The sequence below is a fragment of the Gracilinanus agilis genome, chromosome 1, assembly GCF_016433145.1.
Source record: "Gracilinanus agilis isolate LMUSP501 chromosome 1, AgileGrace, whole genome shotgun sequence".
NCBI lineage: Eukaryota > Metazoa > Chordata > Mammalia > Didelphimorphia > Didelphidae > Gracilinanus > Gracilinanus agilis.
The window spans coordinates 364,023,805-364,051,696 of NC_058130.1; the positions used below are offsets into that span (position 1 = coordinate 364,023,805).

Here is a 27,892-nt window from a genome sequence, read left to right on the forward strand (position 1 = left end):
GTAAAAATGATATACAAAATATGCTAGAGATTCACAATAAAGCAAATCTTACCTTACATCTTCAGCTAATGTATTTTCTACTCTTGGCTTCTTTCCAAATACGGGTTCATCTGAACCTTCCAATTCTAAATCTCTTTTGTTTTTTCCAACATTGGTGGAGACTGATTGTGATTTATCATCTGTGCGTTTTCTGAAAATAGTTTTTTATAATAGTTTTAATTTTTAAAAAGTTCATAAACTTTCAAAATTCCAAATAAAACATGCTACTTCTAGAAAAATTCAGCTTGATCAATATTAAATTGAGACATATAAAAATTAAATATTTTATCTATCATCACAACTAAGATGTTTAGTTATTCTTTTTTCTGACCATAATTTTTCATCAATCCATCTTTCCCTATGCCTTATTCCTTCTAAAATATATTCTTCTTTCCCATGATTTAAAAACTCTCCTTTGATCATCTTTCCCTAGGCCAGCATTGGAGAAGACATGGTACATATGCAGAACTGGCACTTAGGTAACTGCTCCATTCCCCCTCTTCCCAGCAGCTGAGGACATTTTTTTTGCATCCCTTACCCCACTGTCCAGCAGCCCAAAGCAAGTGCTTCCTCCCTCAGCTCTCTCTGGTAATGTGGGGGCTCACAGATGACTTGAATTTGCCCCCTGGGCACTGTAATGACCCCCTCTCTCTATACTACAGCACTCAAACTCAGAAAAGGTTCACCAATGGTGCCCTAGGTTCTAACAAAATTTCTTATTCTAGTGTCACTTTTCTTCCCTTTTCAATCTTGATCTTTTAGTTAACTAGTTCAAGACTATATACTATCTTGTTCTTTCAAATCCCTTACCCCCACTTTACTATTGCAACTTCATGCTTTGCCACAACACAACCTCAGATTATATCCACCATCTGTCTCTTCCCTTTCAGGTGCTAAACTAAGAAAAAGTCACAACTGTGTTGATTGGTGTACAACAATTTGTTATCTAATTTAAATCTGTTCTCTAACTGGAACAAGGAAATCCTTTTACTATAACTCTCTATTTCCCACACAGACTGCTCCAAACCTTGATCTCCTTAAACTTCCCATACCATTCTCTTCCCAACTGAAGACCAAAACTCGTACTTTATCAAAGAAATTAAATCCATTCATTATGAACTTGCTCTTCTTCCCTTCTCTTCCTCTCATAACCTTATCCCCTACCTCATAATTAACCTCTCTCATTTTCTCCTCCTTTCTGAAGAGGTAGGTCTCACCAAGACCAATCATTCCACTAGAAACCTTGATCCTATATTCTACAGGAGACTGCGCCTTTGGTGTCCTCTCCCAATCTCTAGTCTTCAATCTCTCCCGTTCTCCTGGTCCTTCCCCAAGGCCTACAAATTCACCCAAGTTTTTACCATCCTTAAAAAAACCCTCATTAGACTCTCCCCCATCAAACTTTCTCTCCTCTTCCTTCCCACCTCTTTTTATCTCCCTCCCTCTCTCATATCATACCTCTAGTAAAACTATGAATCCTTACTAATTACCTCTAAGAGCAAACAAAGTCCTTTTTCTGGGGCAATTAAAGATATTCACAGCCTAACTTCAACCTATTTTTATAATAGCCTTATTAAATGCTCTTTCTTCTATATATACTACAATACAGTTAAATAGGCCTTCTTACTCTTCCTCATACTCCATATCTCTTGGCCTTGTGCCTATTAATCACTCCCCATGCCTGGAATGAACTCCCTCCTTACTACAGTCACTCAAACCCTAGATTTCAGTCCAGCACAACCTTTACATAAAGTCTTTTCTGCCTTCCCTAGTTCCAAGTACTTCTCAATCTATTTTGTGTGTGTGTGTGTGTGTGTGTGTGTGTGTGTGTGTGTGTGTGTGTATTATCATTCCCACATATTGATCTCCTTCTCTTAGTCTGAATAGGGACAGAACCATACCAAATGTACAGGTATACTACACTTAATAAAATTCTCTAATCCATTACCTTCAGAAAATTGTTCCAAAGAAATCAACATGTATTTATTACAAATGAATATATACAAAATAGAGAATAGTGTCAGAGGGAAGGCTCTAAGAATAAGGAGGCCTAGAAAATGCTTTTTGCAGGAGATAGGGATTTAGCTGAGACTTGAAGGCAGTCAGGAAAGCCATTTCAGAGATGAGGAAGAGAAAATTTCGGGTACAGGGAGAGTCAACAAAAATGTTCCAAGATGAGAGATGAAGTGTAGCATACAAGGAATAGCAAGGAGGTCAGTGTCACTGGATTGCAGAATACCTGGAGTGTTAAGAATACTGTCAGGACATGAATAGGCAGTTTTCAGATAAAAAAAATCAAAACTATCAATAAGCAGATGAGAAAATGTTCTAAATCTCTAATAATTAGAGAAATGCAAATTAAAACAACTCTGAGGTACCACCTCACACCTAGCAGATTGGCTAAAATGACAGCAGGGGAGAGTAATGAATGTTGGAAAGGATGTGGCAAAATTGGGACATTTTAATGCATTGCTGGTGGAGTTGTCCAACCATTCTGGACAGCAATTTGGAACTATGCCCAAAGAGCGCTAAAAGATTGCCTGCCCTTTGATCCAGCCATACCACTGCTGGGTTTATACCCCAAAGAGATCATAAGGAAAAAAACTTTGTACAAAAATATTTATTGCTGCACTCTTTGTGGTGGTAAAAAACTGGAAAATGAGGGTATGCCCTTCAATTGGGGAATGGCTGAACAAACTGTGATATCTGTTGGTGATGGAATACTATTGTGCTCAAAGGAATAACGAACTGGAGGAATTCCATGTGAACTGAAATGACCTCCAGGAATTGATGCAGAGTGAAAGGAGCAGAACCAGGAGAACCTCATACACAGAGACAGATACACTGTGGTAAAACTGAATGTAATGGGCTTCTCTACTAGCAACAATGAAATGATCCAGGACAACTCTGAGGGAATTATGAGAAAACGAGATTCACATTCAGAGGAAGAACTGTGGAAGTAAGAACACAGAAGAAAAACAATTGCCTGATCACATGTGTGGATGGGGATATAATTAGGGATGTCTCAAAATGAACACCCTAATACAAATATCAGTAGTATGGAATTTGGTCTTGATCAGTGACACATGTAAAACCCAATGGAATTGTGTGTGGGCTATGGGAGAGGGTGAGAGGAGGGGAGGGATAGAACATGAATCCTATAACCATGGAGAAATGTTACAAATTAACAAATTAAATAAAAATTAAAAAAGAATACCATCAAGAAGGGGTCAGGTTATAAAGGGCTTTAAAATCCAAAGAGGATTTTATAGGGAACCAGTAGCACATTAGATAGGGCCTGACACTCATTAGCCAAGTGACTCGAATTGGCATATCACTGAACCTCCACCTGTTTCGGTTTTCTCATCTGTAAAATGGGCCTATTGTGGAGTAACCGTAAGAATAAAATGAAAGAGAAAGCTTTGCAAACCTTAAAGAACTATATAAATACTTGTCATCATTATTATTACTATTATCGCTTGATCTTCATAACAGTCCTGGGAGTTAAGGTATTATTATATTTATTTTAAGGATGAGGAAACTGAGACTAAGAAAGTAAGTGGTTGGTCCAGGGTCACTTGTAAATGTCTGAGGCAGGATTGGACCTTCCTGACTCCCAACGTACGGTGATAATGAAATTAAATCTAAAGATGGGCAAGGTAGATTTAATTTCATTATCACACCACAAACACCTAAACCTTGTCCCCTAATTGTTGCTGGTTGACTTAAAAACGAATTTTCAGCTCCTTATGAGATTTAATTAATGGGAAGAGTAAAGAGAAAAACAGATCAGACTCACAGATATGACAGTCTAAGCTTGAATCCATAGATTTCCTTTACCAGAATCACAGCCTCCTTTCCCTCTTTTGACAACTGTCTTTTGCTTCTGCAAATCAACTCCCTGAAACTTCCAAGATCAAACTAAAAAAACCAAAATAATCCTGTTTGGCATTTTAAGCTATTCACGCCCTTGCCCTTTACTACCTTTCCAGTCTTTCTTACATATCCTTCCACACACACTCCCTCGACCCATGACATCGACTGTTCCTCCTTTAGTCTCCAGCCTCTGTGCCTTTGCACAGGCCATTCCCCACCCTCATCTTAGGATTCTCAGGCTTCCTTCAAGTCACAGCTGAAATCCCCTCTCGCTCTTAAAATCTTGCCCTGTTCGGATAATCTTCCCAGTCCTACATTGCAGGCGCATCTCTACCCCGTTATTCGCCCACTGTCTCCCCGAAATCACCCTCTTGTCTTCTGCCTTTCCTGTAGACCCCAAAGCCTGGCCCAAGAGAAGAACCTTCTGACAAATGCTTCCAGGACTAACCGTCCCACATCCTTTGGCCTTTTCTCTGACCCTAAAGGTGGCCTTTCTGCCCTGGGTCAGCGACTTCCACGCATCCGAAGAGCGCGGCCTTCGCTTTCCCAAAACGCCAAAGGCCCCGACTCCCCGTTCTCCACAAGATAATCCCTTCCCGCCTCCTGCTCTCCTCTAGTCCCGCCGAACACGCGGCGTCAGACCCGTTCCTTACTTGGCCTTGCCTGGGGCCTCCGCTGCCCCTTTCCCTTTCTTAGCCCCAGCAGCCGGCGATTCATCTTCGAACACGCTGAAGAGCTCGTCCCCGAATGCGTCCGCCATGTTTCAGAACCGCACAACCGAATTCCCCCCTACCCACAATGCTCCGCAGTTAGGCGGCGGGGGCGTTCGATCCCGGGGCACGGTGGCCGGGAGGGAACAAGGAAGCTCGAACTCACGCGGACACTCGAACTTTTTTTCTCTGGTCTCTTTTCCAGTCTTTCCAGCCGGGAGAAGAAAGAACACGTAGCACGCGGAGAGGGCGGAGAGAGGGGCGGGACTGCTGTAGCACGGACCAATCCTGAGGCAGCTCCTCGCCGCGGCTCCCGGAAAGGCCCGGATGAGGGCGGCGGCGCTGCGGCGGCGTTGCGCCTGCGGAGTAGGTACATCTGCTCCCGGCGGAGCGAAGGGATCGCGCGTGTTCGTTCCCCGTGCCTCTCCCTCCCCGCCTCTCGCTTCTCCGGGCCCGGTGGGAGCCGCAGCATGGGCGGGAAGAACAAGAAGCACAAGGCGCCGGGAGCCGGCGCGGTGCGGGCTGCTGTGTCGGCCTCCAGGGCCAAAGCCGCCGCCGAATCCGGGGCGGCGGGGGAGGCCCCGGGCAAGAAGCCGGTGCCCAGGCCGCTGCCCGTCTCCGCCTCCGCCAAGGAACCTCGCGTCAGGCAAGGTACCCGCAGGCCCAGAGATGCTGCTCCGCCCGCCTGCTCTCTTCCTCCCCTGCATCCGCGGACCTCCGTGCCCTGTCCCCGCGTCGCCTTCCCCATCCTTTGGGAACGTGCTCGCGCCCCTCTCAAATTCCTGAGGCTTCACCTCCCACCCTGCATTGAATAGACGCCTTATGCTTGCTTGCCCCTTTCGCAAAGGTTACCAGTCAATAAGCATTTTTTAGGCGTTTACTGTATGCCAAGCACTGCTTAGTGCCGTGGGAACAACAACAACAAAAAGAGGGGGGCAAGGGTCCCTTGGTCTCAAAATGCTGACTTTTTTAAAAAAACTTACCTTCCGTCTTACTATCAATACTATGTATTGGTTCCCGTACAGAAGAGTGGTAAGTGTTAGGTAGTGGGGATTAAGTGACTGCTAGGATCACACAGCTAGAACATGCCGGGAGCCGGTGCAGTGTGGGCTGCTGTGTTGGCCTCCAGGACCAAAGCAACTTGTACAAACTAATTATATACAAGAGTAGATAGAAGGAAGTCTTAAGAAGGCATGAGACTAGTTTCTCCTGATTCTGTGATTTACAAAATCATTCCAAAAGTAGTGGTAATCCTTTTGCTGCTGCCTTCCTATTTCTGTCCTTCATAGTCTTTACCCTCCTCTCCCAAGAACCCAACTCACACATTCCCAATCCCATTTAGAGCTCAGTTAAACCACCTCATAGGTGAGATCAGACTTCACTCATTCTCCTTTGCTCCTGAAGTGCTGGAACAGGTTTTTGATACCAGGGATAGTGCTTACCGGACACTAAATTCACTTTTCAGCCCTGTAGGTTGCTATGTTGCATATTCAAGAAATGACAACTGCAGATGGTATCTTTACTGTGACTGACTTGATAATTTCTCTTTTCTTAAGTGTGTGCATGGCCTGTTTATCTTACTTAGCTGTTGTATAGTTAGAGCTCAAAGGGAAATTGAGGGATATTTGTATGATTGTAGGTTTAGAGCGCAAAGGGAACACTTAGTTGTGGGATCGTAAATGTAGAACTATAAAGGACCTTATACTTATAACAGCACCTACATCATCACCTCATCAGTTTGCAAATGGGGAAAGAAGTCCAGAGAGGTGATTTGCCCAAAGTCACAGTGGCAGAAGTAGGTTTTTGTCATTCTGTTAGAAAGTAAGCTCAATTTTTTTCTCCTTTAGAGATCTTTTGTTATTCTGGATTGAATACACAGCCAATTCAGTGCCTTACAAGTAGTAGGTACTTACTAAATACTTGAGGATTGGCTTTTCTGCCTCCAACTCCTTTGCTCCTTCCACATTCTACCTGGGTTGTGCAGCATTCTAACTCAGATTGGTTATTACTACAGCCTTATTGAAAATGAACATTTTCAGTTTGCTAATACTTTCAAGGATTGAGCAGTTGGGTATTTGTTTTATTTTGGTTGCTGCTTTCTTTTTTGAACGTTTAGAAAGACCTGTATAGAAATTCTAATACTAATACTTGTGTCTGCCATTCATCAATGGTTAGCAGAGGCAAAAATGAAATTTTGGAGTTTGACTTTGGATATTAAAACATCTACTTTCAGAAAGACAGATATTAAGACAATTTTAGGCATTTATAAAACACTTTGAATTATAAGTATTATAGTCTTAGGCAGGTTATTTATGTTTCAAAAATTGAATTCTGAGAACTGACAATTCTTAGCAATTTTATTCTGCTTAGAATCGGAAATATATTTTAGTATTCTGCTATATCTCCTTTGTGTTTTCCTTTTTGTTATATTGCTTTTTAAAATGCCATTCTTCCTTAGACTGTTGGTGCCATTTAAGAAGCATTATTGATACCTCAGCATTTTACTAGAAAAATATTTAATATGTACTTAGCATGTTAGCATACCAAAATCAATGCACAGATAAATTGCTTTCTGTCTGAAAGAGAAGAGAACATTGATGTTGACAACTATAAAAGGAATTATTTTATTTGGGGGCATGAAAAAGGTTCTAAAGCAAATTCTTGCCCAGAAATGAAAATTTTACAGTATCTAGATGTTGGTACCAATTATTCATTTCTAAACCTTTGTAGGGTTTTTTGTGTGTGTGTATACTTGTGTTTTTAATGATTTGTGACCATGTAGAGGTTGAAAGTAGCTTATTCAACAGAGAAGTGGGCAATATGCTATAGTAAAATGAATTCTAGACTTAGAAATCCAAGACTTGGATTCCAGCTTCAGCTCTGTCCCTAACACTGTTTCCTTTAACAAGTCACTTAATTTCCCTGTAATTTAGTTTCCCTCTCAGTAGAATTGAGAAGTGAGAATGAATTGATCCATAAGTTCCTATTGAACTCTGCTGTCATATGAACATATCTTTTTTAGCATCTTTTGTAAGACATTGTACATCTTTATATCCTTGTTTATTGCCATGATGTCTTGCTATATATTTAACTTAACATCACATGTACAGAAGCCTATTTTTTGGCTAAGGAAACTGCCAAACTCTTCCTACATTTCTGGCTACATGTCTCCTGTCTCCCATGACTCTTTTTCCTCTTTGACTTTTAAGTGTAGATATTTCAAACTCAGCATTTCTAAGAACAAATTCTTACCTCAAGCCATCTACTTTCTTCTTAACTTTTTTCATCTCATTTTACTACCACTCTTAGGATCAGCTTCAGCTGTGTTTTTTGGATTCAGGTTTGACATTTGTTACTCCCAATACAATTAATCAACAACTGTTGTTTTTTTTTATAATGTTTTATATATGCATTCTTATTCCCAATGCTACTAACATTGTTTTCTCTTTGATGAAAACACTAACCTTCTTAACTGGTTTTTCTAACTATAATTTCTCCAATTTATTGAGCACAAACTTTGATCATCACCTTATTGAGAAATCTTCACTGACTCTCCATTGCTAACACTTTATTGGCATAATTCCAAATGCTTTCCAAAATTATTACATAAATTTTTCTTTTTAATAGATGTTTTGTAGGCTGAAATTATCTTCATACTAAAGATTTTGCTTATGCCCACAGGAACATTGCAAAATGAAATAACCTGGAGTTCCCATAAGTGGTTTCTTTGGACTCATGGTGAAACTAACTCCACCAACATTTTTTTTTAAACCCTTACCTTGTGTCTTAGAAATGATACTACATTCTAAGCCATCTTACTGCCCCTCTACCAACTCAATAATTTTTCCAAAAAAACTTTGAACTTCCTTTGTTTGAGTTTGCTTTGCCTTCTGATTTTGTTTATAGTGAAAATGTCAATATTGATGAGGTACAATATCTCCAAGCAGCATGTCAACTTCTTGTTGATAAGATTTAAGGTCTTCTTTTTGTTGTGCATTTGTAGCACCTAGCCTAGTGTCTGGTCCAGAATAGGTATTTAGTAAATGCTTATTGAATTGAATTATACACACTACTACTAAACTGACCTTCTTCTGACTTGAGTGAATATGATCAAACTGCTTCACTGTTGTTAAAACCCTCATTATTTGTCCATTGTTTACAAAATAAAAACTAGATTATTTAGTCTAATGTTAGAGGCCGTCCACATCTAGCACTACCCTAACCTTTCCAATTTTCTCTCACAGAACTGCCTACTAGCTTATTTGCCCCTCCTCCAGGAGTTTCTGAAGTGCTTTAGTAGGAATTTCCTTCCACACTAGAAAGTTCCTCACAAAAAAGTCCCAGATCTGAAATTAAAAAACCAAACCAAAATAAACATTCTATCTCTCACTACTAGATTATAAATGCCTTGAAACAAGGGTTCTTTTTCTCACCTGCCATGCTTATTTCTAAATATTGCTTAACTTATTCATCTCTAAAAAAGCTTTATAAAGATTACCCTTAAATGTATGGAAGGTTTTATTCCTGGAAAAGATGTCATTTTTGAAGTGATTTAAATTGATTCTGATTTTCTCATAGATTTTGCTATGATAAGAGTTTAAGTTCCTGACCAGCAGCTTAATAACCATCAACTATAAAGGATATATACCTTTATATATTGTTCATATAAAGTTTTCTAAAGGTTATATCTTCTTTTAAATAGACTTTTAGTAAGTGCCTGCTTGGTACAGAGCACTGTGCTAGGTCTTGTAGGAGAGAAAAAAGCGTAGATAAGATAGGACCTTTACTCTTAAAGGAACTTATAACCCATTGTGCAGATGATATATCAACACATAGCTAAAATATACAATATTACATGGTAAATATACTAGAGAGTTACAAAACAAAAGTGCTTTGTGAGGTCTTTGGGGGGGGTGGGGTGGATCATTACCAGCCAAGGGGAATGAAGGAAGCTTTTTTGGAGGTCTTTGAGTTGGGCTTTAAAGAATTGATAGATTTCAACTAATGAAGAGAAGTAGAGAGAATGGTTCAAGTACAGGGAACAGCTTGAGCAAAGGCATGGTGACTGGAATGCAAGTGTGTTCTCAAAATGGTGGAGAGTTGCCCAGTTTGACTGAAGAGTAGTAATATAAAAAAACATTGGAAAGATGATGGTGCTAAGTTATGTAGGCCCTTGATGCTTTCTGAAGTCTTGATTTGGGTGATAGAGTCTCATGTAGTGGGACATAGAAACCAACTAACTTTGTGCTGCCTGTTACAAGCAATATAAGTATTATTATGGATACAATTGGTAAGAGAACTATAAGTAGAAGCCTGCCTGTAATGAAGTTTTCCTTGACTTTAATCTGTTTCAGTCATTTTTCTGACAGAAATTCTGCATGTGACAAAACATACAGTATCAGACTTCAGCTCAGATATAGATACGATGCTTATTCTTTCTCTCTCTTTTTTTTTTTAAACCTTTACCTTCTGTCTTGGAGTCAATACTGTGTATTGGTTCCAAGGCAGGAGAGTGGCTAGGCAATGGGGGTTAAGTGACTTGCCCAGGGACACACAGCTAGGAAGTGTCTAAGGCCAGATTTGAACCTAGGACCTTCTATCTCTAGGCCTGGCTCTCAATCCACTGAGCCACCCAGCTGCCCCCATGCTTATTATTTCTAAAGAAAGTTCCTTTACTGTATTAGGACAATTATAATATTTAAACATGCTTTTAAATCATTACATAGGATTCAAGAGAGATCCAAAGAAGTTCCCAGAAATAAAATTAAACTCTGTTTAAACAAGCATTTGTTGCCAGATGGTCTGAGGGTCATGTACTTTTAGAAAATTAAGTTTAAATAATATTATCTAGTGTTTTCTGATCAAAATGTTGATTGAGAGAGGTGAAATCTATGATCCTTAAAGTCATAATGAGCCATTGGCCTCACTTTGACTCTAGTTCTACAAAAGGAAGTAAAATATTTCTCTTTGATCTTAACTATTTTGAAAAGTTTGGTAAGGGTAGAGTAAGTAAGGCCTTTTGTGATTCCAGGATTCTAATTTTTTTCTGCATTTTCCAAACATGTTTGCCCCTCTAGTGCTTCATTGGTAGTGGATTAGCGTGGCAGCAGACGTCAGAAATGAGATAAAATGGTGAATCCCCTTGTACTTCCTCACTCCTTAGAGAGTGAGCCAAATGATGGCATGCCCTTTCATCTTTGCCTTTTGCTTCTTTCCCGGTTACCACAAAACTCTTTCTTGAGCCTTAGGAGGATAGTGTTCTGAATAAAATAATTCTCATTAAGGTGTGAAACAAGAATAAGTGTCATGATTTTTCATATTTAAAAAGAGAGCTTATTATTTATTGCTAGAACACTGTTAATTCATAGAATGTTACCTTGACCAGCCCTCAGATTAGAAATTGAAATTGACTTAGGTTACTTAAAGAATTGGAAAATTCAAACAGAAATGTTTGGCATTTATGACTCTTCTTGGGAAGAAGAATTAATAGAATAACCTTTTGAGATAATCCTTCTCTTTATGTCTTTTCTGTCGTTGTTATGTACAGGTCCAAAAATTTACAGTTTTAATTCAGCAACTGATTCTGGTACACCTTCAAACCTGGATAAATCTATCTTGAAAGTGAGTAACAAATTTTCAGTAATTTAAATGAAAATATGAACGATTTTAAGAATTTTTCCTTCCAAAACACATTAGTGAAATACATGAATGTACTATTTTAATTCTTCATATTGTTTAAACCCTCTTCCTCTCAATTCCTATACCAATACCTGACTATGGCACCAAACTGACACTGAATTTTCAAAGTTTATATACCAATATATCACAAATTCTGATGGGTCCTACAAAGGTGGAAAGTTTTCAAGTACTGGTCCAACTCCTTCTCTCCAGCTCATTAGCTGCTAGTTTCTAAGATGCTGTTTTTTTGGTTTTTTTTCTGTAGCACATCATGAAACCATTTGTTACATATTAAAGGAATTATCTGTACTAAAGGAGATGGTACTAGAAGAACATTCTTGAATCTTTAGGTAGAGTATATATACACAAGGGCTCAGCACATCTGAAATACCAACTGCCCTTGATCCTAGCAATTTCCTCCCTACTTCTAGCACTTTCAACCTGATTTTACACAAAAATGCTGAGATGTGTGTGTTATTTTCCCCTCTCATACAAATTTACATTGATTAGTATGCTAACATGAAAAGAAGTTGCCACTAATTTGGAATACAAGTAGTAGTTTACCTGGGGGTTGGGCTTAGGCTCCTTGAAGGAAGGGAAATTTCAGCGCAGTACCTTCATATAACCCATGTGTGACCTAGCACATTCCTTGGCCCCATGGACTTAGAATCTTCTTTAAAGCCTTTCCTTGGAATCTGAAATTCTTCTATAGACCATTGGTGACCTCAGTTTGGATCTCAACTTCTCATTAGGAGCCAGTGCCCAATAGCAAACTGTATTGCCTGGTTTTTTATTGTTATGTTTTTCTTTGTGGAAAAGATGAAAAATTTGACTTCTAAATTTCCAGGATGTCTTTTAGATCTAAAGCAAATTTATTGAACCTTAGTGCAAGCAGTGCAATCTAGTGGGACAAGCCCTGGACTGAGCACTTTACTCAGATTACTAACCTTGTAAATTTGAGTCTCAGTTTATTCATTTAGAAAATTGTAATAATACCTGACCCTGCATAACAGGATTGTTGTGAGACTCATATGACATACTAATTGAAACAAAGTGGAACACTACAGAGCACAATAGAAATATAAGGAAATTAAGAACTCTGAGAGGGAGTGAAGCAACACTAAATAATAATTCATTAATCATAATAGTTAATGGAATTAATGGTAAGCAGTTGATTAAGATGAATACCAGCTGTTGTTCTTTTGATCAGGTTTACATGGTACTTCATTGTTTTAAAGTGCGTTCCTCAAAACAGACTGACTGGTCAGTTGGAAAATACAAGTATTGCCATCTCCCTGTAATACACGAAAAAATTGAAACTTATGAAAGAACAGGGACCTGTGAAGTTCATGTTTTTATTCCAACCCAGTCACCATTAACTGACCCTGGTGCTACCTCACTTCTACTGCTCTGTGTTCAAGACAGTCTTAGAAAAAACTTAAGCATATTTGTTTATCAGACTTGTAATGTGGGAAATAACAGACTATGGAAGCTCCTGGTAGGAAGTGAGAACAACATGGTAAATGTGTTTGGGATAAGTAAAGGTTTTGGAAACCAATTGACTTTATATTTATTAAAACTTACTGGAAATAATTGACTAGGCCTGATTTCTTTTTTTATTTCTATTTCATTTCTTTCAAGCACTATCCCAAAGATAATTTGTATGACTTAAAGCCCTTAAAGATGCCATTTTTTATAAGGATGAAAGAATTTTCTCACCATCATGTTGCCATCATTTTCTCATATGATTCTACCCTTCTTTCTGTACAGTATTACTTTTCTGTTAAGAATGCTATCACATACATATTGGTCTTTATTAGTAACTAATTTTTTATTTTTAATGTGCAAATCTGTTTTGTGGTGAGAAGAACTCAATACTATTTGACTTGAATTAATTTAGTTTATTTTTTTTGCATACCCATTTCTGTTACAGGTGTTCATTAACAGTAAACTGGAACAGAGAATTATTGGCGTAATCAATGAACATAAAAAGCAAAATAATGATAAGGGAATGATTTCTGGGCGACTTACTGCCAAAAAATTACAGGTATCTATACAATTTTTGGTGTTTATCTTTCTTAAGATTATTGTGTTTTTTACTTTTAGTCTGCAATCGTACTTAATTTGGCCCATGAAGTAATATTTTCAACATGAAGATTTAAAAATTATTTAAACCCTTTATAAAGTAATTAATAAAAGTTTTTTAAAAGGAGACTCTCACTGCATTTGAGACCAAAATGGCATATCTAGACTTCATATTCAATTAGCAACTATGATAGGCACTATGATATATATGGTATTTATACAAAGGTGTATGTATCACAGCTTGTTTGTGATGATCTTAAAATTCATGGAGTAAGATATACACATAAATAATTACATTAGTTTGGGGCTGCTTGTAAAGATTCATCAAAATCCCTACGAAGTCAGTCAACGAGCTTTGTATTAGGGACTGTTCTTAACTGAAGATACAAAGAAAAGCATAAAACATTCCATCTTCTCAAGGAGTTCTCAGTTGGAGGAAGAGAGCATGTGAACAATTAGGTATAGTATCTCACACCATGCACCAAGATAAAGTCAAAATGGATACATGATCTAGAAATAAAGGTTGACACCATAAATAAATTAGGGGAACATCAAAAAGTTTACCAGTCAGACTTATGGATAAATCATAAAAAGATTTTATGATCAAACAAGACATAGAGAACATATCAAAAAAGAAATAGATAATTTTGATTACAGCAGATTAAAAAGGTTTTGCACCAACAAACCAATAAAACCAAGCCTAGAAGGGAAACAATAAATTTGGGGGAAAATTTTGTAGTAAATGTCTTTGACAGAGGCATCATTTCTCAAATATATAGAGAACTTTGTCAAATTTATAAGAATATGAAGCATTCCATGACTGATAAATGGTCACTAATGATTAGGGAAATGCAAAATTAAAACACTTTACACCTATCAGATTGGCTAATATGACCAAAAAAGTAAAATGGTTATTGTTGGAGGGGATATGGGAAAACTGGGACACTAATACACTGTTGTTGGAACTATGAATAGCTACAACCCTTCTGGAGAGCAATATGCACTCCCTTTGATCCACTAATACTGGATCTATATCCCAAAGAGATCAGAAATTGAGGAAAAAGTCCCACTTATCCAAAAATATTTTTTAGCAGCTCTCTTTGTGATGGCAAAGAACTAGAAACTGAGTAGTTGTCCATAAATTGGGGAATGAATGAATAGGATGAGTTCAGAAAAACCTGAAAAATTTTATATGAAGTGATAGAAAGTAAAGTGAGCAGAACCAGGAGAATAGGGTATACAATAACAGAAATACTGTATAATGATCAACTGTGAAAGACTAAACTATTTTCAGAATAAACAAGTTTCCATGATTACTCCAAGGGCTTCACAATAAAATAATTCTCTCTAAGGCCAAAGAAGGAACTTTTGAAATCTAATTGCAAATCAAAGCATGCCATCTTTCATTTTATTTCCTTCATGAATTTTTTTTTGCCTTCATAATGGGAAATATGTGTTGCATGAAAGTACTGGTATAACCTATAACAGACCTGTTGCCACCTTGGGGAGGGGGAGAAGGGAGAGAAAGAGTATCTGAATTGCATTATGTCAGAGAACAGTTGTAAAAACATTGTTTCTGCATGTAATTGAAAAAAAATCAAACAACTAGGTACAATCAAAAATCACATGGGATAATTGGAGGTAAGCAGAGGGAAGGTTCTAGTATTACGGTAGAGACTAGGAAAGGCTTCTTGTAGAAAAGATTTTAGTTGGGACTTGAAAGCTAGGGAAGCCTTGGAGGCAGACATGAGGAAAGAGTTATTTCAAGCATGGGGAACAGCTAATAAGATTTAGTGGGATCAAGAAACAAAGGAATGGCAAGGAGGCCATTGTCATAAGAGCACAAAGAATTCTTAAGCAGGCTGAGTGAGGGGTGGGCAACTAAGGTGTAAAAAGACTAGAAAGATAGGAAGAGGGCAAGTTATGAAGTACTTTCAATATCAAATAGTATTGCTATTTATTTTTTTAAACCCTTACCTTCCATCTTAGAAATAATGCTGTGTATTGCTTCCAAGGCAGAAGAACAGTAAAGGCTAGGCAGTTGGGTTAAGTGGCTTGCTCAGGTTGGCCACACAGTTAGGAAGTACCTGAGACCATATTTGAACAGGATTTTTCATCTCTAGGCCTGGCTCTCTATCCACCTAGCTGCACCCTGAATAGGGTTTTCTATTTAACTTTGAAAGAAACCTCTGGAGTTTATGGAACAGGGGATGACATGGTCCAGCTGACACTTAAGATCAATTTGATAGCTGTGAGATAGATAAGCTATAATTGAGAGAGTTGAGGCAGGAAGACAAACCAGCTGACTTTTTGACTAGGCCAAGCATGAGGTGATAAGGACCTTCACTAGTGTGGTAACAGAGTCAGAAGGGAGAAGGAGATATATGTGAGAAATGTTGTGGAGGTAGAATTGCCAGATTGATCATGGGGGTTGAAAATGAGAGATCAAGTATAAAACCCTACTTAGGTTGCAAGCCTCTTTAGAGAATAATAGTACCATTGATAGGGAATAGGGAATTTTAGAAGAAAGGAGGTTTTGGGAGTTCCATTTTAGAACTAATATAAGGTATTTATGGAAGAGATGCCCCACTAGGCAGTTGGAGATGTAAGACTGAAAGTTAGAGAGGTTGTGGCTGGATAAGTAAGATCTGTAAATCCTCAGCATAGAGATAATAATCGAATCCATGGGAGCTGATAAAATTACGAACATAAATAGTATCTGGGGAGATGAGGAAAAAGGCCTAGAACAGAGCCTTGAGGGATACCACAATTAATCTTATCTAGGATGAGGACCTAAAAAAGGAGATTGGAAAGTGATCTCACACATAGAAAAACCAGGAGAGTAGTGTCATGCAAACCCAGAGAGAAAGAAGGAGAATCAAGTAATGTTAAAGGCTGCAGAAAGATCACAAAGGATGAAGCCTGGGAAAAGAATATTAGATTTGACTGATAGAATTTAAGGTGATTTTTCTAAAAAGGAGCCCTCATTCAAAATTTGGAGTCTAAACACTACATTGGGCCAGAAGTACACTGATTGTCACAAACTAAAAAAACAAAAAACTTGTGACATGCAAAAGCAACTAAAAAAATGAAGGAAAAATTAATATTCTTTTCTCACATTTGACTTTCTGCATTTTCTTTGTAGGATTTATACATGGCTCTACAAGCATTTTCATTTAAAACAAAGGATATTGAGGAAGCTATGACAAATACAGTTTTGTATGGAGGTGATCTTCATTCTGCCTTGGATTGGCTTTGTTTAAATCTGTCAGATGGTAAGCAAAATGGCTTGAATATTTAATGGCTTTTGAGCATTTTCTGCTATTACATTAAATTTTTAACAAATTCTTCATTGTTATTTTACTGCTTGTATCCTTTAAAGATAATTCTTTATTTTTTATGGACAGAAATTTCCTTTTTTTTCTGTTCATTTAAGTAGTTGGAATAAAAATGAACTAATTTACTTTCATATGCTTTGATAAAATATCCTCTAATAATAGATGCTTTTAAAATCTTTAATAAGACATTTTTCTCATATCTCTGGTTCTGAAATTTTGTTGCAATCCTTTGTTAGTTACCAGATATTAGAAATGATATTTTAAAACATAAAGGTCAACCTTAAGATACAAAGAAATAAAATATTTTATTTATTACCTAAAGAAATTAAGTTTTAGTCTCTTGATAACATCTTTTTTCCTAAACTGATAGGCCACTGAATGGCCTAAAAATAGTGTTGGAAAACTAATATGCAGAACAGTTTCATTGCCAGTAGATGTCAGTATTTGTTGCATTTTTGACAATCCTGCAATTTAGAACTACATTTTACCCGAAACTCCCAAAATATAGGTTAAAATATACTCAAAGATCATTTAAAGTTTCATCTTTGGGAGGCAGGTAGGTAGCACAATAGATAGAGTGCCCAACCTGGTTCCTAATCTGTTCTCAGACACTTACTAGCTGTGTGACCCTAGGCAATCCTAGCCCTTACCACTCTTCTATCTTAGAATTTGTACTAAGACTGAAGATAAGGGTTTTTTAAAAGTTAAAAAATAAAATAATAAAGTTGCACCTTTGTTTTGAGTCCATTGAGACAATTAAGGGTAGCCTTGTTGATTTTGGTTTTATTTTCTTTTTGTTCTTGTGCCAGGAGTCTGTATTTGCTGACATGGTTGCTTTCTCCTGATACCAAGTGCAGTATCGGAAAAGTAATTGATTTCTCCGTGCATATTTGTGTGGGTGGAGTCATCGCTTTCCACCTAATATCTAATTTGTATAAAATGACAGACAAAATAACAGAAGAAACATCTGACACAGTTGTTTAATCAGTGCCCTTTATTCTAGAAATAAAACATATTATGATTTAGATTATAGGCTTAGAAAAATGCTATTTATTTTTTAAAATAACAATCTCCCTACTCCTCAGACCAAATATAAATGTTTTTCTCTTATTTGTAGCCCTGCAAGTTCTGGCCCAAGACTATCTTTTCCAGTCTTATTACATTTTACTCCCTTTAACTTATTCTATAATCTACCCACACAATTCCCCTCTATTCTTTGTACACACTTCTCTTTCTCACAAACTATCCACTGAGCCTTGAAGGCTCTCCCTCCTCCTCTTTCTGTCTCTTAGAATTCCCAGTGTCCATCAAAGTTCATTTTTAGGAGCAGCTGGGTGGTTAGAAAGCCTGGTCTGGAGATGAGATGTCCTGGATTCAGATCTGGCCTTAGACATTCTCTAGTAACTTGTGACTGGGCAAGTTACTTAACCCCAATTACCTAGCTCAGTGATGGGGGCAACCTTTTGAGCTTGATGTGTCAAAATTTGCCAAAAAACCAAGCATAACTCGGGTGGTATGGCTTTTCGAGAAAAAAACATAATTTCACAATATTTATAGTTTAACAAAATGTACAATTGTAATATATAACTATTTAATAAACAAAAATAGGTAAATTAATATAGTGTCTACACTACCCTACAGCAAACTTTTCATCCTCGGCTTGTGGCCCCATACTTCTCTGTGACTGCATGTCACCAAGAATGGCTATGACACGTGTCATAGGTTTGACTGACCTAGCTCTTACCTCTCTTCTATGTTAGAACTGATGCTTAGTATTGATTCTAAGATAGAAGGTAAGGGTTAAAAAAATTTTTATATATATATATATATATATATATACACACACACACATATATATAAAGTTCAGTTCTAGCACCACCTCCTCTCTGAGGGCTTTTCTTATCCCACAGCTACTAGGGTCCGGTCCCTTAGATTAGTAAGTTTTTACCTTGTATATACTTGATGTTTTATTCATGAATGTGTGTTGTTTTCCATGATAAAATGTAAGGTCCTTGAAGAGGAGAACTCATTTCATTTCTGACTTCATATCTTTAGTGTTTATAGTGTCCAAAAGGTATTTAGCAAGTAACCATGACAAAAGTGAAAAAGCCCTTGCCTTCCCATAAGTGTTTATATAGTCAATTGGGGGATAGCCTGTTTGTAAGAAAGAAATAAATACAAGTTAATTAGGGGCAGGGGGAGTTGCATTAACAATGTGGGGATCAGGAAAGTTCTCATGAGATAGTAGGAGATCAGCATTGAACTGACCTTTGAAGGAAACTGAGGGTTCTAAGATGTGGAGAGAAGGAAAAAATGGATTCGGGGCATAGGGTTATAGCTTGTGTGAAGACACAAAAGCAGGGACGTGAATGGTTGATTCAGTGGTCAGGTTTAGTCCATGGAAACATGGTGGTGCCTCCGGAAAAACTGGGAAGTTTCTTTTGATTCTCAGAATAGTCCTGTTAGGTAAATACTGTTCTTTCCATCCTGGACTGGAAGGCTAGGAAGCTGAGATTTGAAAGGCTTGAATGACTTATCTAGGATCACGAAACTGGTTTAATGTCTGAGGAGAGACTGAAGATCATTTTTCTCTGACTCCAAGCCTAGTATGGTGTCCATCCTACCACACAGACCTGGAAAAAGGAATTCACAGGAATGATTTTAATAGGTTTTTTTTTTTGTTTGTTTGTTTGTTTTTTTAAGGAAGGAGGAAATGATGCAATTTACAAAAAGGAGATAATGTTGGGACATAAAAAGAAGTCATTAAGGGAAAGGAAAGTTTTTTTTTTAATTAAGATTTAAAAAGAAAAAGAGGAAAGGGACAGGAGTGTTATAAAAGTTTCCTAATCCTTATTGATTATTGGTATAGGATGGACAGGCTATTGGATCTGATTGTTTGAGAAAATGGCTTCTCAGATCAGCCTAAGAATTCCGGCTCAGCCAGTTGTATAAAAATATATTTTTTATTATGGTTTAAAAAACTAAGGAAAGGGATAGTAAAAGGAAACTGCTGGAAGATAAATTCTTATGATATATAAGTCCCTAAGCTAAATTTTCTTACTCCAACCACCCAAATATGATCCTCAAGGATCTCTTTCCCCAACAGAGTTGAGACTATTCTGTCTTCCTATTCTATCTAAATCCCCAAAACCTTAATCTATCATATCTAAATTATACACAAGAGAAATGAGTTATTATTAAATACAAAAAGAGAGAGAGAAAGGTCTCTCTTTCCTTGCTGTATAGATGAACAAACAGCTTGAATCTCCACAACCTTTTCCACTCGCCCAGCAAACCTGTTGGGCTTGCACCAATGTTTCACCAACAACCTCCTTCACTTGTCAGATCTTGTAGATAAATATTTGGTGTTAAAACACTGATATTTTTTAAATTTCATAGAGTACCTCTTAGGACCTCCCTTCAGGACAGAGTTAGCCCACAGAGTTCAAAGTCAGTTGGGTAATTGTCTCTCAAAGCACTCTGGGAAAATTCTCTGTTATCCATAAATCCATCTGAGATTCTATTCAGATTTTTAAAGAAACCTAGCTTATAATCTCTTATGTATCTATCGATAATTTATGTTACTTAACTCTATTTTCTAATGAACCCTTAATAAATAATTCTTTGCAAGAGTAAAGGATATTAGAGAGAACATTTGAATGACAAAAAGTTGAACCTGTGGCAAAGGAAAGAGCTAAAAAGATTTAGTGATTTTAAAAAAGGCGAAATTTGTAGTTTTGGATGAAGATTAGAAAAAAAAAAGTTTGTATTAATTAAAGTGAAGAGATCCATAGCCAAAATGAAGAATGAGCTTTGGTAAAAGAAAAGAGTAGCATTTCAGAGAGACAGTCAAATGGATTTGGTATATGTGGAAAGAAAGAGAAATCTAAATTGCATTATGTCTACCAAGTTTTAAGAATTCTTGACTAACAACTGCCACCCCAGAATCATTGAATTTTAGAGCTGGAAGGGTCCTAGACAACATTTAGTCCAGCTCCCATGCTTTAAAAAAAAAAAAAAAAAAAAATGAGGAAACTGTTGTGAGGAGGATTACTTAGTTATTCAACAAAACTGAGACACAGTGATACGTCTAAGGTATTGCTAATAATCAAATCCCATTATGACATAATTCAGGGAGATTGTACAAATTTATTAATTTTCTTGAAACTGCAAAAATTGCTGCAAACATCCAAGTGTGTTTTTTTGTTTGTCATATAAACATTTTCAGATTAATGAAATTTCACCATATTTGACAAAAATGAAAATTGGATGGATTTCTGAGAGGTGATGATCCTAATTTGAAATATATGGAAAATAGATTTTTAACTATTTAATAGCTTGTGGGACTTCTTTGTATATGTAATTTTGTTTCATATTACCTGCTTTCTTTTTCAAGATTCACTTCCTGAAGGATTTAGTCAGGAGTTTGAAGAACAACAACCCAAAAGCAGACCAAAATTTCAGTCTCTGCAAATACAGGCTACCACTCCACCTCCTCAGCTACCTAGTACTAAAAAAAGGGAAGATGAACCTGAAGTTAAGGTAACTTTTAAAATGACCAGTTTATGTAAAAAAGGGCAAATTTTTATGCATCCTTACTATTTGCAGTAGAAAACAAATCTTGAGTTGTTATTACTTATTTCTTTTATGCCTCCCTGCCTTTGCTCCCTCCCATCTTCAACCCATTTCTAACCTCACTTTTCCATATACAAGCATTTTTATAAAACAGTTTGGAATTGTGCAAATAAGTGAGTAAAGCATCCATATCCTTCTACATCTCAGAGATTCTGCCACCTTGTTCATTCACTCAAGGAGATCATTGATAAGAAAGTCTCCATATGCACTAGGATACTTATAGCAACATTTTTTTTTTTGTTTTTTTTTGTGATAGCAAAGTAGATGTTCATTGATTGAGAAATTCCTAAACTAGCTGTAGTTCATGAGTGTAATGGAATACTATTATGCTGCAATAAATAAATATGAATATAGAGAAGCATAGAGGGATTTGTACAATCTGATGCAAAATTAAGTAATCAGAGCTAAGAAAACTATATACAATGAGTATAGTAATGTAAATGGCAAGGATAATTACAAATAATCAAAAGTTAATGTTATAAAATTACAAAGAACAGGCATGGATGTCCCCAAAGAAAAGACATGAGAAGATTACCTCACCCCATTCCTTTGTAGACATGGGGAAGGTCCATTAAGTATGGAACATTGTACATATTTTTAGACTTTTTAGATGCATTGATCAGTTTTCAGATTTTTTTTCTTAAAAAAATGTTTTAATATATGCCATGGTTCTCTGGGAGAGGGCAGAAAGAGAAGTACTAGAAGAAATTCTGGTAGTATAAAAAAGATAATAGTAAAATTGTATGTTTTTAAAGTTCAGTTTATATTTGTTGTATCTCAGACACTCTTCATGGCTTTAAAATTTTATTCTGTTAAATCAAGTAATTCTATCTCAAAATTTGTTTTCCTTGCCTAATGTTGATAATATAAAGATTTTTCACCTCTAATTTTCATTTTTATGTTTCCACTCCTAGCCAAAAAATGTAGAAAAGGACAAAGAGGTAAATATGAAAGAATGGATTTTGCAGTATGCTGAACAGCAGAGTCAAGAAGAAAAGACTGAGAATTCTAAAAGTTTAGAAGAAGAGGAGAAATTTGACCCTGTAAGTTAGAGATTTGTGACAGAATTAATTTTTTGAAGGATGATAAGTTAGCAGATATTTGACTAATTACTGCGTATAAAGTTCTATGCTAAATCCTTTGGGGAAATGAAAAGCAATTTGAGGATGTTCTTGCTCTTGGAGTATTTCAATTTTATCCATATACCTAACTTTCCTTGAACAGAAGATCATTTAAAATTCAAATCCATATATTGGTACCACTGAAATTCAATGGAGAAAAAAATCACTTCCATCCGAATAGTCAGAGACAGGTAATGAGTATATAGCTAGTCTTGAGTGGGGGGAATGACCTGAACAGAGGTTAAGAAATCAGGCTAGTCATGTTATTTTTCAAATATAGTAAGAAGATCAGCTTGTCTGCAGAAGATTTGTCTTCAGAAAATGAAATTTGAATGTCCATTGTAATAAGATATTCTTGGCTTTGCATGCTAAAGTTAGCAGTTTAGTGTTCCTACCTTAAACAGTTGGGAGCTCTTGGAATATTGTGAGCAGAGAAAAGTGGTGTTTCAGAAATAACAATCTACTGACATCATATGGAACACATAGTTGGGCTTAGAGATTTTAGCTAAAAAGACCTTTAAAGAGACTATTGATTGGCCCAGTGGGAATTAAACTCCTGATCTAAGATGTATCTGCAGTGGGAATAGAGACTCAAAGATAGACAGGTGGGAAAAATAAAGAAGCAGAAATCAAGATAGGCTCCCTGTTGTTTCCTACAGAGGGTAAGGGGTGAGGACCTTGGGGTTCAGAAAGTGAGGATAACATTGACAAAGAGGGAAGTCAGGACAAGAAACTACTATTGGAAGGATGTTGATAAATTTGATTTTGGTTAATAAATTTGCTATAAAATTATTATTGGAAAAATAGTATTAGAACTATTGTTTCATCTTCTCTTCAAGAGAATGACATCAAATTGTAGAATACTCTTATTTAACTTTTGAGAGAGAGGATGAATACATAAAACCTTGCAAGTTCTTTCCCTTTGGGTGGGTTTGGACCACAGGCCACCTTTAAGAAGGAATGGTTATTAAGGAGCTAGTGATGTTATAGAGGTGGCTTGTACTAAGATCATGTAAATTAGATTCATATAAATGGGACTGGTAGTTGGACTAAATGACCTATGATGTTTTTTCCAACTTTGCAAATTCTAAGATAGACTTTTTTGTGGAGGATGGTATGGCAGCTAGGTGGTGTAGTAGAGGTGCTCTGAGTTCAACTCTGGCCTCTGACATTAGCTGTGTGATCCTAGGCCCACATTGGCGAAGGCGTGGCACTCGTGCCCCAGGATGCCAGAGGGGACTGCTCCATTCCCCCTCTCCACAGTGCCTGAGGACAATGTTCACATACCCAGTTCAGTAGCCCAAAGCAAGCACTTCCTCCCTCTGCTGTCTGGGGTAATGCAGGGGAACTCACAGACAGCTTGAAGGTACAATTTGGGCATGCAATCTTTAAAAGGTTTGCCAACACTGCCGTAGGCAAATCATTTAACCCTGTTTGCCTCAGTTTCCTCATCTGTAAAATGAGTTGGAAAAAGAAATAGCAAACCACTCCAGTATTCTTGCCAAGAAAACCCCAAATGAGGTCACAGAGTCAGACATGACTAAAAATTACTGAACCAATAACAGTAGGACTAAATGGCATTGTTTCCTTTTATTAAACTTTGTAAGGAAGCAATATGGTCTACTGGATAGAGCTGGTCTTGGAGTCAAGAAGACCTGAATTCAAATCCTGCCTCTGGCCCCAAGGAGAGGTCGCTTAACCTCTCTGAACTTTATTGTTTTCTGCAAAATGGGATAATAATACCTATGGAACCAACCTAATAAGATTTTTGGGAAGCTCAAATTTAATGTTTTAGGAATATATGAATGTTTTGTATGTATAAATTAATATTGGTAGCAGTGGTGCTGCTGGTGGTGGTAGTAGTAGTAGTGGTGGTGGTGGTGGTGGTGGTAGTAGTAGTAGTAGTAGTAGTAATGTAGTAGTAATGTGGTAGTAATGGTGGTGGTGGTGGTGGTGGTAATTGTAGTAGTGGTACTGGTAGTGGTAGTAGTAGTGGTGGTGGTAATGCTAATAGTAGTGGTAGTGGTGTTGGGGATAGTGGTAGTGGTGGTGGTGCCTCTTTTAACCAACCTCAATGATGAGTGAAGTATTCCACATAAATAAAATTTTCAGAAACCTAAACTCCTTTAACACCCATTTCCCTTATTTTTTGGCCTTGCCAATAATACTACTAGCTTCCCCTCTTCAAAACAAACCTATTCATTGAGCCAGAGACCAAAATGTACAGATATTCCTGACCCCCTTCACATCCGTCCCCATGGACACATGTAGGTGTCTCCAGATGACTGCTAGCCTCAGTACCTGGGTTATAGGAAGCACTTAATAAATGCTTGTTGACTTTGAGTATTGAAGGCAGCTCTTTGAAACAATGCCAGTAGCCTTCTGCTAGAATTTCTGTAATGTCAGCCCCTTTTTGTGCAAGTCCCCTCAGACTTCCTGACATTTCTGGACCTTGTGCTGGTCCGCACGATGAATTGGAGATGAAGGAGCTTGAAGCTATGGGACCTTCCTTGGCTTATGTTATACCTTAAGTTTCAAGCGGCACCTGAAACTGCCTCATGTTAAAGTAAGCATAGGATGGAGGCTAAAGCCCCGGCTACAGGTGATTGATCAAATTGAGGCACCTTAGGGAGTTTCTTGTACATTATCTTTCACACCATCTAGAATATCCATTCAGTGAACTATGGAGCCCCCTAGAGAGTCTGGAACTGTTTTCCTACTATCTATCACAGACCCTATTGTATCTGGCTCAAAGCTCCCATAGACTACCAGCCTAATAAAGCTGGACCTCTAGGACAGTAGCCTTAGCTATATTGATACATCTGTAGTGTATATCTGTAGAAAATAAGTCCAAGAACACCTATCTTTAGTATATACTGCCTCCTTTGTGTCCCTACCTCTCCCTCCTTTTTCCGTCTGTGGTAGCCTCCAATCCAACAAGAGACAGAAGGTTCAGCAGTTACATTACCACACATACCATTCTGCTGTGATTTTCTATCTCATTTACCAGAAGTTCTTCTAGTTGCTGCCTGAAATATGCTAGTTGTTATCTTGCAACAGGCTAGCTTCCCTTTGAGTATATTAATTTCCCTGGGTTTGACATGGCTGAGATGGAGGAAAACTTTACATTTCTGTGATAATGATTATAATCTTTCAGTTTCTCTTTTAGGAAAAGAAAACAATACTTGTGTATGAAAAATATAAATATCAAACATAAGTAATCAAACATACAACAAAAGGAGTAAATATTAACAAAAAATCATAGGTATCATTTAACAGAGAGCTAAAAAGGATTAACAACCAACAAACAATTCACCTAATCTCATTATATCCTTTTGTATCTTTCTGTATTTCCTTATATGTATATGTGTGTGTACATATACACACACAAACATCCGTATATGCTTTATGATATTGTTCAGTTACATAAATATTCCATAATTTGTCACTAATTGTTAAACATGTTTCCAGGTTTTTTACTATTAGAATACTATTAATTAAAAAAAGATGTTTTTTTTATTTTAATCACTATTTTTTTATTTTTATTTTTAAATTATTAAACCGTTAACTTCTGTGTATTGGCTCCTAGATGGAAGGGTGGTAAGGGTGGGCAATGGGGGTTAAGTGACTTGCCCAGGGTCACACAGCTGGGAAGTGTCTGAGGTCGGATTTGAACCTAGGACCTCCCGTCCCTAGGCCTGACTCTCAATCCACTGAGCTACCCAGCTGCCCCCTATTTTAATCACTATTGATAAAAATCTTTCAAAAATGGATTGCAGACTTGACTTTATAAGTAGAGCATACAGAATGTAGTTTAGGCTTCTTCAGTATTTCAGTTGTAATTTTAAATATTAGTTATACTTTGATATGTCGAGTTCAAGGAATAGTAAAGTATATAAGATTATTTGCCCCTGAAGTGAATAGTCCCAGAATGTTTGTGATTCTAGCAGCACCCTTCCTCTTCTTAATGCTTTTAATCTGTTGTGATTTGTAAGGGATACTAGTAAATAAATCAGTAAACTGAATTCTATTTATAATTCTAGTTTTTTTCTCATCTAAAGCTGGCTTGTATATAAGAATGAAGTATTTGTACACATTTTGTAACAGTGTGTCTACTATATGCTGAGTGAGATGTGTAAGAAATAAAATTTAGTTATTATAGTTATATCTTTAAAATATGTGGCCGCCAGGAATCAACAATTCAGGTTGATTCCGTAATTAAATCAGACCCAAGTCAGCATCGGGTTGAGGAGTTTATTTACAATCAGGAAAGTGAGTAGGGATAAAGAGAAGAGGGAGGTAGAAGACTAAATAAATGAAGCTGTAAGCCGCAAGGCCCAACAGCCGGATAGGCAGAGTTTAGAATTGGCCCAGCTAGGCCAAGGAAGCCAGCCTAACTTACCCACGTGACAATACAGAGTGTAATCTGTCTGTGGTCTCAGGAGATGCTTCTTCTTCCAGTTCCAGACGCCAACTCCCTCTACAGGAAGTTCACTAACTTACTTAAAGAGAATGTGTCTTTCATCACTTCCTGTGGTCCACCTCTAATTCAAATGGACAAATGGCAGTTTCTACATTGATTTGGACTGCCCAAAGGGCAGTCCCTTATTCTTGATTTGTTACTTATTGTCACGTGTGGGTAACTCGTCTCCCCTCCCCACTAAGGGAGGTGGGAGTGACATCATTAGCACGCCTGTGTTGAGTAGATTCTTGACTATTAAATGGGATCTGGCTATTCTATTTACACAGATGAAAGGATAAATAAGACATAGTTCCTGCCTTCAAAAAGCTTCCCTGCTAGTAAAATAATACATGATATAAGATAGATAATGATTAATGTAAATTTCTTTTCAGTATCTGGGGATCAATATCATTTCTTACTGGAGAATCAGGAATGGCCTTATGGAGAAGTGGGATCTGAGCTGGACCTTGAAAGATGGGTAGAATTAGAGCAGGGGAATGTAGATTAGGAAAGCAGCCTAAGCCCTGGAAATGGTATAAACAAAGGCATAGAAAAATCTCACAGGATTGTTGATGGTGGAATGATGAATAGTCCAGTTTTGATGGAGTATAGAGTCCTTGGAAGAGAGCTGGATAAGAAAATGCTAGAAAGGTAGAATGGCAGGCCTTGAATAATATGCTTTATTTTATTAATGTGTATATTAATATAATAATGTGTTTTATCTTATTGGGTAGGTGATAGGGATAAGAAGCCATTGAAGGTTAAGCACTGGCAAACTGAGTTTTGCCTATGTGGAATGTGGATGGCCATAGTAGATTAGTCACCTGGAGACTAGTCCCAAAGGGCATGAGATTTCTAATGACTACAGGTGTGATAGCCCTCATCCTGAGTTCTTCCTTTCAAGAAATCTGTGATAACTTCCCCAGGCAATGATAATACTTTCCACCT

General features: G+C 37.3%; 2 protein-coding genes across 5 annotated transcripts in view; one reads left to right on the forward strand and one right to left on the reverse strand.

The window, feature by feature from the left end:
• The window catches only part of MTREX (Mtr4 exosome RNA helicase), an 83,300-nt gene extending 78,534 nt beyond the window's left edge, over nucleotides 1-4,766 (reverse strand). The window contains exons 1-2 of the mRNA XM_044663927.1: nucleotides 4,569-4,766; nucleotides 53-190 (exon numbers count right to left, since the gene is read on the reverse strand). Of these exons, the coding sequence (XP_044519862.1) occupies nucleotides 53-190; nucleotides 4,569-4,675 (245 nt within the window). The 5' untranslated portion in view covers nucleotides 4,676-4,766. The remainder of the gene's footprint in view (nucleotides 1-52; nucleotides 191-4,568) is intronic.
• Nucleotides 4,767-5,020: 254 nt separating this feature from the next.
• Nucleotides 5,021-27,892, forward strand: part of DHX29 (DExH-box helicase 29) — a 64,796-nt gene continuing 41,924 nt past the window's right edge. For 3 of the 4 annotated variants that reach the window (XM_044663967.1, XM_044663959.1, XM_044663976.1), the window contains exons 1-6: nucleotides 5,021-5,276; nucleotides 11,173-11,246; nucleotides 13,237-13,350; nucleotides 16,534-16,663; nucleotides 21,123-21,268; nucleotides 22,276-22,404. In XM_044663967.1, the coding sequence (XP_044519902.1) occupies nucleotides 5,096-5,276; nucleotides 11,173-11,246; nucleotides 13,237-13,350; nucleotides 16,534-16,663; nucleotides 21,123-21,268; nucleotides 22,276-22,404 (774 nt within the window). In that variant the 5' untranslated portion in view covers nucleotides 5,021-5,095. Of the gene's footprint in view, nucleotides 5,277-11,172; nucleotides 11,247-13,236; nucleotides 13,351-16,533; nucleotides 16,664-21,122; nucleotides 21,269-22,275; nucleotides 22,405-27,892 lie in introns of those variants that run through there. The other variant, XM_044663983.1, reaches the window with a different exon arrangement.